General features: G+C 45.4%; 1 protein-coding gene across 1 annotated transcript; it reads left to right on the top strand.

The window, feature by feature from the left end:
• The first annotated feature begins 2,725 nt into the window (after positions 1-2,725).
• On the top strand, positions 2,726-8,660 carry TMEM92 (transmembrane protein 92). Its single transcript, XM_044675794.1, has 5 exons — positions 2,726-2,803; positions 4,612-4,634; positions 6,150-6,224; positions 6,405-6,612; positions 8,019-8,660. The coding sequence occupies exons 1-5, from the start codon at positions 2,726-2,728 to the stop codon at positions 8,136-8,138; spliced, it is 504 nt and encodes a 167-aa protein (XP_044531729.1). The 3' UTR covers positions 8,139-8,660.
• Positions 8,661-9,474: the final 814 nt, after the last annotated feature.

Consider the following 9,474-nt stretch of genomic DNA (forward strand, 5'->3'; position numbering starts at 1 on the left):
AAATTCATTGGGGATTATAAATATAAATGTAAGTCTTTCTTAGGTTCAAAAAAATCAATTTCATAAGTATAAGATGTTGGAAATATAGATAGAATGCAATTGTTCTGAAAAAGATCTGTGGGGCTTAGAGGATTTCAAGCTCACTGTGAGTTAGTAGTATATGGCAGTCAAAAAAGTAAATCTGAACTTGAACTTCACTAAGAGAGCATAGGAAGGGGGCAGTTATGTGGCTCTGTGGATTGAAAGCCAGGTCCTGTGTTCAAATATGGCCTAGCTGGGTGATCCTAGGCAAGTCACTTCACTCCCTTTGTCTAGCCCTTACCAATATACAGTACTGATTCCTAGACGGAAGGCAAGGGTTTAAAAAAAGAAGGTATAGTAATAAAAAGGTCCCACTGTCCTTTGCCCTCTGTCAGATTTCATCTGGAGGATTATGTTCAGTTCTGGGCACCACAGTTTTTGAAGGATATCAACAAGTTAGTGTCCAGAGATGGGAAGCCAGCATAGCAGAGGGCCTTGAGACTATGACATCTAAAAATCAGTTCAAGAAACTGCTGGGCATGGTTAGACTGGAGAAGAGGCTAAGGGGAGGACATGATAGCTGCATTCAAATACCTGAGAGTCTGTGATATAGGGGGAAATTAGTCATCTTCTGTTTCACCCCAGAGGGCCAAACCAGGACCAATAGTGGAAGTTGCAAAGAGACCAAATGAGGTCCACTGTCAGGGAAAACTTCCAAAAATGAATGGACAGCTAGGGGGTGCAGTAGACAGAGTACCAAGGCCTGAAGTGAAGAAGACACATCTCCCTGGGTTCAACTCTGGTCTCAGATATTTACTAGCTATGTGACCCTGGACAAGTCACTTAACCCCACTTGCCTCAGTTCCCTCATCTGTAAAATGAGAGAGTAAAGGAAATTGTGAACCATTCCATGAACTTTGCCAAGAATACCCCAAATGACAAAGAGTCATAAACAACCGAACAACAACAAGAACAACAAAAAGTGAAATGAATTGCCTCAAGAGAGAACTGACTTCTTCTCTCTCCTTGGATGTTACCAAGTAGAGATTGGAGGACTACTTGTCCAGGGATATTAGGATGGGGATTCCTTTTAAATGTGGATTGGAATAGGGGGCCATTGAAGTCCAGTCTAACTCTCAGATTCTGTGACACTATGACTCACTTTTTTTCCCCCTCGGAACCTGAGAATCTCAAAGCAATCTCCCGACATACAACTAACCCTCAGGCTCAGCAAAGAATATTAGCTCTTTTAATGTTTTCAAAATGCCTTTCTTTGGATCTCAGTTGATCCTCCCAACAATTCAGAGTCTGGTACTCTTATTATCCCCATTTTACAGATTTAAAAACTGAGGCTCAGAGAGGTTAGGGGATTTGTCCAAAAGTCACACAGCTAGTAAGAGTCTGAAGCAAGGTTTGAATCCTGGTCTTTTCAATTCTCATATATAGAATACGATAATAGTTTATATGAATTTGGAAGGTGCCTTCTGCTAGGATTTGGATTTTGGATTGTGGGCTTGGGGAGGAGAAAGGGAAAGGAAGGGGGGAGTAGAAATTAACTAGACACTCCATCCCACCCTCCTCTCCCAGCTGAAGGCTGGGGCACTGAGGAATCTGGACCAGTCCACCCAGGCTCACTAAGGCGGGAGGATGCTCACCTATGCGCACACGCAGGAACTCTAGTCTGGATTTCTTCTCCAGGTATTCATTCATCCCTTCAAGACGAGAAGATGCCTTGAGGTGAAACTAGGGAAAAGAGAAAACCCAGATGAGAGGATTTACACTTCAGGAATAAACTGTAGCTTTCTTCAAGGAGGAAGAAAGGACCCAAGAAAGGGAGGAGAAGAGCGTTGCCCGAAGCTACTTCCCTAACTGAGTCGCGTCCCGATAGTTCAAAGCTGGGGCAGCTAATTGGATGAGTGAGGAAAGTAATATAGAAAGCACGCTCCTTAAGGGCAGGGACTGTGTACTGCTTTTGTTTGTTTGTCTTCCTGTCCCCAGAAACAGGGCGGCTACTTAGTGCCCATCCTGAAGTCAGGAAGACTGACTCATCTTCCTGAGTTCAAATCTGACCTCAAGACACTTGCTAGCTGTGTAACCCTGGGCAAGTCACTTCACCCTGCTTGCCCTCAGTTTCCTCATCTGTAAAATGAGCTGGAGAAGGAAATGGCAAACCACTCCAGTATCTTTGACAAGAAAACTCCAAATGGGGTCACCAAGATTCGGAAAAAAAGACTGAACAACTGGTACACAATAGGCTTTTAATAATACTAGTTTAAATGCACTGAATTGGAGGGAGGGAGGGAGGGAGGGAGGACGGGAAGTCAAAACTCTGTAAGCCTTTTTTTGTTAACCGGTCGGCAATGTGATCCATGTCCCGGTGTGGAAAATCTCCTGCACAGAGGTCGATTGACCGCTTGGCCGTATTATATTTTTAAAGGGTTCCTGGAGCACAGAGATGTGGAGCCACCATCCCAGGCACACACTAGGAGACTTTCTGCACCGGATTTGAACCCGGGTATTCTAGACTGCCCAGCAGTCTTATAAATTTTTCTACCCCCTCGGGAATCTCTGACCAGCCCATAACCATTGTATTGGCTCCGCCCCCTTTTCCTGGGCCAGCCGCAGAAAGTAGAGGGAGGTGCTAGCCCTACCTCCTTCCCCCCCCAATACACGGAAGCTGGTAGACGGAGTCTACTAGCCCAGGATGCCGCGCTCCTGGGTTGCTAGCCTTCCCAACTTCTTGCCCAGGCTGCTTCTTAGCATCTTGGCAGGTCTCCAACAGGTGAGCATTTGGAGGGAGAAGGATAAGGGGGAGACATGGGGTGCCTTTGTTCAAGCGGCGTGGGGAGGGCGGGGGGAGGAGGGGGTCAAACTCTAGAGATCGGACCCTTACTCTCAGCGATCAGTCTCTTGCTACTAGGACAGGTATGAGTGCTGGAAGCTATTGAGAGTGGGGAATGTGTGTGTGTAGGTGTGTGTTTTACCAAGGGAAGAGAAGCAGGAATTTGGGTGGGGGGAGGGTGAATGGCATCCCCCTCTTCGCCTTCCCTTCCCCATTCGAATGCCCCGAGATCTGAGGGGATTTTGACCCCAATATTACGCTGACCTTACTCTTTGCAGATTTTCTTCCCCATGTCCGTGCCCAAGACCTAGGGGGTAACTAAGGACGTTGGCCTGGGATCCTCAGAGACTACTCCCCTTGTACCGTGTGACCTTGGAGAAGTCTCGGCGCTCCTCTGTACATTTGTTTCTCCACTTGATCTAGTGGGAAAAGTTAAGCCCAGTCCTATTCCAGAGTTTAAAATGGGATTCGAACTCCTTTTCCCTTCCCCACCCCCACCTTCTCTAGTCTCCCACACTCCACCTTTTGGGAACTTGGGTGGTGTCTCTGATTGAGGATTGTGAAGCCCTGGGGCTACTTGGAGAATTCCACATCCCTTGGACCTTCATTTGCAATTGGGGAAACCCTGTGAAGTTGACTGTATGAATAAAGTGCCTTGAGATCCGGAAACCCGGGTGCTTTTTTGAGCCCCAATTGGGAATTCGGTCCTCCAGCCACCTTTAGTTATGTTAATTACTGAGTGGGGGATGAGACTCCAGGGATCTGAGGCTTGGTTGGAGTCTCTTCCACCCCCCCCCCCACCTTCTTGCCAGACTTGTGGGTCTCTGTCCCTAGTTCCGTGGCTTCCTGTTTCTGGGGACTTTGGGATTTGGGGGAGGATCGTGCCTTTTCTGCGTCCTTGGATCCCACCTTTGTGATTTACTCCGTCCCCAGCTCCCCTGAGGCTACGTGTTCAAATTCTGTAGCATTGTTTTGAGGTTTTCCGGCACTGTTGGAGAAAAACGTCTCTCCAGTTATCTTCTTTTATATCTTCAGGGTTATTCTATCCTTATTGGCAATGTAACTCAGATCTTAAGATCACTGTAATTATTAGTTGGACTTTTTTATTTAACCACGTAAACTGTGGCCACCGGACCCAACCCCTGAGGCAAGATGGAGCTTTGTCTCCCCGAATATACCCTGGTGTTCCCAGAACTCCCCTGGGCTGGTGAGGAGATGCTACAGATTAGAAATGAAGTAGGACCTTCTTGGAGCGGCGGGGAGAGCTGAAGACTGGGGCAGCCATTTCTCCAGGGAGCTCTAGTTCCATGAGGGGGATGCAAAGGACCCCAATTTACACTTTTATTGGGTCTTATTATGCCCATTCTCCCACTAGCATAGAATATCCTTCTAAGTAGGGGGGTTTTCATTCTTTGTAACCCCAGCACCTTCTTAAATATTTGTTGCCCTGATAAATGTGTGCCTTAAGAAATATTTGTTGGGGGGGTGGCTGGGTAGCTCAGTGGATTGAGAGCCAGGCCTAGAAACTGGAGATCCTAGATTCAAATCTGGGCTCTGACACTTCCTAGCTGTGTGACCCTGGGCAAGTCACTTAATCCCCATTGCCTAGCCCTTACCACTCTTCTGCCTTGGAATTAATACATAGTATTGATTCTAAGGTGGAAGGTAAGGGTTTAAATTAAAAAAAAAATAAATAGAATAAAAATATACCCCTAATGCTTCTTAATCCTGGTTTCTTTTCTCCCTAGGTATCTGGTGGATGCCAAATGTTGTAAGTGTGGACATCTGGGTGCTTTTGTTTTTCCTTCTCCTCTAGAAAAGAATGGGGTGACCATGAGAGTTAGGAATTTCCAGGCAAAAAGGCCCAATTGGACTTCTCTTTTACCTCTTTCATAGATTGGTCTTTTACCACAAGTTCCCAAAACTATGATTACAATGAGAAAACCAATGGATTTGGAATTGGGGACAACTAAGTGGAAAGATGGGAGGTCTTGGTTTCAAATCTGGCCTCAGACACTTCCTAGCTATGTGACCCTGGGCAAGTCACTTAACCCCACTTGTCTCCCTTACCATTCTTCTGTCTTAGAACTGATACTTAGTATGGATTCTAAGAGAGAGTGTAAGGGTTTAAATTAATAATAATAATAATAGTAATAATAATAAGGCTGTACCCCTACCTGCCTTTGCCTGCCTCCTATGTCCTTCCCCTAGAAAAAAATCCTTCCTGAGGTCTATTCTCTAATATTCTGGCTTAGCTTTCTCTTCTGTGGAGTTTGTAGAAAACAAACAGTGATAACATCACCTCCTTTGGTGCTGAAAGGGCTTTAAAGGTCATCCTATGCAATCTTTTCATTATTCCACTGGATGCTGGGTAAAATGACTCTCCCAAGTCACTTACCCTTTCCAAGCCAGAATTCTAAAGCCACTAGCTCTTATACTATACCAAAATAAATTAGAATATGTGTTTCAGGGACCCTCAGAAGAAGAATGGACTAGAAGGGCTGGAGCTGATATTAAGTACTTTAAGATTCCCCAAACTCAGGGATTCTCTTTTAGGGGGAATTAATTAGTCATGTTCGTTGCTGTTAAGTAGGGCCAATGGGCATAGTATATCTATACAAGCCTTTGCTTTTATATATAATAGTCCCCATTTATAAAATATATTTGCTTCTGTTAATTATCTCATCACCATTGAGCAGGATGGAAATTGTTATATCCATTTTAGAGATGAGGAAGCTGAGGCTCATAGAAAAAAAAAAATAAACTACCCAGGACCATATAAGTATAGTAAGTCATGATTTGGGCATCGAGGTGGCACAGTGGATAGAGCACTAAAACTGGAGACAGGAAGAACTGAATTCAAAACTGGCCTCAGATACTCACTAGCTATGTGAGCCTGGGCAAGTCATTTTACCACATTGGCCTCAGTTTCCTCATCTGTAAAATGAACTGGAGAAGGAAACGGCAAACCATTTTAGTATCCTTGCCAAGAAAACCCCAGATGGAGTCAAGAAGAATCGGACATGACTGAAAACAACTGAACAACAGAGTAATGAGTAGAACTTGCGTCTTTTGGTCTTCCTCCTCATCCCCCAGGCAGGCCCCTTTCTACCATTCCATAAGCCAGCACAGAAATGCTTTGCTGAGAGAGAGAGAGACAGAGACAGAGACTTGGCCATTAAGACTTTGAAAGCATATTGCTTATTGTTTCCTGGGAAAAGGAACCCCACTCAGATCTGAGATCTTTTTGACCCAAAGGATCACCTTTCCTTCTCTCCCATGCTAGCTATTGCCCCGAAGGGTTTGAGTGCTGTGGTGAAAGCTGCTGTGTGAAGACAGAACATTTCTCTGGCCCCATGAGGTGAGAAGCATAGGAGGGAGGCATTTTATGACCATGCCCAAAGGTATCTTGTCCCTGGCCACCTGAGAGAGATGGATGGGCCCTACTGGTAATGCAGGGAGGTACCCTTAGGGGCTGTAGAAAGGGGGAGGGAGGGGAATTTGCAAGGAGGATGTGATGTTGATCTTCCTCCTCCCCCAGGACATTTGTCATCAGCTTCCTGGTCATCATACCTCTCCTCTGCATCTGTGGCTTGTCCAAGCGTTTGTGCCGAGCTTGTTTGGTCTCAGAGCCAGAGCCCTCTACACCTCAGCGAGAAGTGCCCATGGCAGTGTCCTTCAGTAACCATTCGAGGCCCTCTGACATTCCAGCACCTGCCTCGTTTGGACTCCCACCCCCCTACAGCGAGGTGAGTCCTTGATTCCTATTTGTGTCCATTCTTGGGATAAGGCATGAGAAAGGGCATCTGGGAGAGGCAACAAGGCCCTTCTCTTTACTGGGTCTTGGTTTTCCTTCTCCACAAGATTAGAAGGATAGTCTAAATAATTTCTAGGGGGAGGGAGGCAAGAATCACATAACCGTGGAAGACAATTAAAAAATAAATTAAAATTTGAAGATTAAAATACTAATAATATATGTATAATTCAGTAGAATTGCTTGTCAACTTTGGAAAAGGGGAGGGAGACAAGAATCATGTAACCATGGAAAAATTATTTTTAAAATAAAATAAAATTTAAAGATTAAATAATTTCTAGAACAGCTGGGTAGTGCTGTTGATAGTGCATTGGATTTAGATTCATAAAAACCCGAGTTCAGATGCAACTGTGGATACCACCTAATTGTGTGTCTCTGTGCAAATCACTTTATCTCTGTTTGCCTCCATTTTCTCATCTGTAAAATGGGGTTGATAATAACACTTCTCAGGGTTGATGGGAGGATCAAATGAAATACTTGTAAATGCTTTGTAAACTTTAAGCACTAGCTATTACTATTCTAAAAATTGGTTTTTACTTGACAGTTCCAAAATGCCTTATGTGTATGTTCAGGGTAAACTCTATAGAATTAGGGATGGCTAGATGGCTCGGTAGATAGAGAGCACCAGGCCTAAAGATGGGAGGACTTGGATTCAAATTTAACTTTAGACATTCACAAGCTATGCCACACTGGGTAGGCCACTTGCCTAACCTCTTGGCATTCTTCTTTAGAACTTAGAATGTTAGAACTAAGAAGAATTAGTTCTAAGATAATGAAACATGTAACTATGGGAGAATATTCAAAATTAAAATTAAAAAATTAAAAAAGAATTAGTTCTAAAATAGAAGGTGAGAGTTTAAAAAAAAAAAGAACTATAGAGTATTTTCTTTCATGTAAAATAGGGGATGTGGGTAGATTCACTGCAAAGGACAACAGGGACCAAAAAAAGTTGGGAACCCCTTATGGGTGCCCATAAATCATCTCTCTCCTAGACCATTCTCTCCCACACCCAACAAGCACACTCATCGGTAGTGGAAAACCCATTGAATTTTAGGAGTCAGAAGACCCTGATTCAAAACCTGTTCTTGCTTCTTGGGGCTTAACCTCAAAGGAAATTTAATTTTCCTTATCTGTAAAATGAGATAGATCATCTCGACCTGAGAGATATAAGGTCCCTTCCAACTCTCCATGGCCTTGGGTGCCATCTTCCTTGTCCTTATTTCAGATGAGAAGGAGGCAGGGGTGAGGTCGTGCTACCTTCCCCTGGACTCTAGACTCTAGGAGTCAATTGGGGAAGGGGCAGGGACTGGACAGAGAACACTATGCTCTCCTCCCCCACAGGTCATTCAGAAGCCAGTTCCGTGTCCACCACCTCCCAGGGAGCCACCGCCGCCCTACAGCCCCACACCCATTGTGACAACTCAGAGTACCCAAGGAGGAATCGTCAACCCGGCCTTCTAAAGCATGTGGGGACACCCTAGGAGCTGACACTTAATTTATTTCCTGTCCTCGCCTTTGCCTGTTCGAGGGTGTCCTCACTCCTAGGGGCTCTGGGCATTCCTTGGGCTGGGAATCCTCTCCTTCTCTTCAAGCTTTACCGATGGAGGGAGAGAGGCAGACTTCGGCTCATGTTCAGAAAGGCAGCTCTCTTTGACACTTGATACATCTAAGAAGAGGCTGGATGGTTGCCTGTCCCTGAATGCTGAAAGGAAGATTCCTGCAGGTGGGAAGAGATCCTAGACTTGAGATAGCCTTCCTCCCTTTTCCCCAACTTCAGGAGGAGTGGGCTGAGATCTTGTCCATAATCTCTTGGGTTTTTTTGTGTGTGTGCGTGGAGGTTGGGTAGGGGCTATAAATAAGTCTAAGCAGAGTCATCCTCTGGCATAAAAAAGACATGCCTCGACTGCTGCCCTACAATGGCTAGAGTTCCACCATTAGAGATCCATTCCCTTGGTTAAAGCCTTGCCCCTACCTATGGATTTTCCTGGGCAGAATTATTCTTTAATGTAAAGTAAATTGCATATTATAAACAGATTCAAAAGACTTTTGACCCTGGACAGCTGGGGAGGAAAAAAGGGTTGGGGGAAGAGGAAGAGGGGCAGGCATGTCAGGGACCAATCAGCAGGGTTCATACGGGTTGATTTCTATTTCTTCTTGCCGTTGGAGATTGGGGTGTGGGTGGCATGGCCTGGAGCTAGAGGAGGACAGGGAACTCCCTGCTGCCCAAGTAAGCCGAGAGGACCTAAGGGCAGAGTACAATGACCTCCTCTGACTCAAATTATTTCAGCATCCCTTCCCCACCCAGTAGATGGCCTAGATTTCCAGGGGAGGGGGGAGGGGGGGCTGATGAATTGGATTGGGAGAGGGCAACAGGTTGGGAGGAGGAGGAGAGGGAAGAAGCCCTGGATTGGAGGGGGGGGGTGGCTTTCATAGTGGAAAAAGGGAGGGAGGAGAAAATGGACCCACTGGAAAGGGAGATCTTGTCTTGACACACCCAGCAAGCATCTGAATTCTTTTACACTGGGTTGGGTAGGGAGAGTGCTTTCCATTTCTGCCACCAGCCTCAGACCTAGTTGTTTCTGCCCCTGGGCCACTCATACCTCGGCCCCAAGCAACCCATCTGATTGGCAGAGCCCACCCCAAAAGAGGAGTTAAGACATTAGAGCAAAAGTTCCCAAAGTGTGGTTCAGGGACCCCTTAGGATTCTTCACCCCCTTTTGAGAGAATTACAAGATCAAAACTATTTTCATAACACTTGGGACATTTTTAATTGTAATATGGCAAATAGTGATAAGTG

The sequence above is a fragment of the Gracilinanus agilis genome, chromosome 4 (assembly GCF_016433145.1).
Source record: "Gracilinanus agilis isolate LMUSP501 chromosome 4, AgileGrace, whole genome shotgun sequence".
Taxonomy (NCBI): domain Eukaryota; kingdom Metazoa; phylum Chordata; class Mammalia; order Didelphimorphia; family Didelphidae; genus Gracilinanus; species Gracilinanus agilis.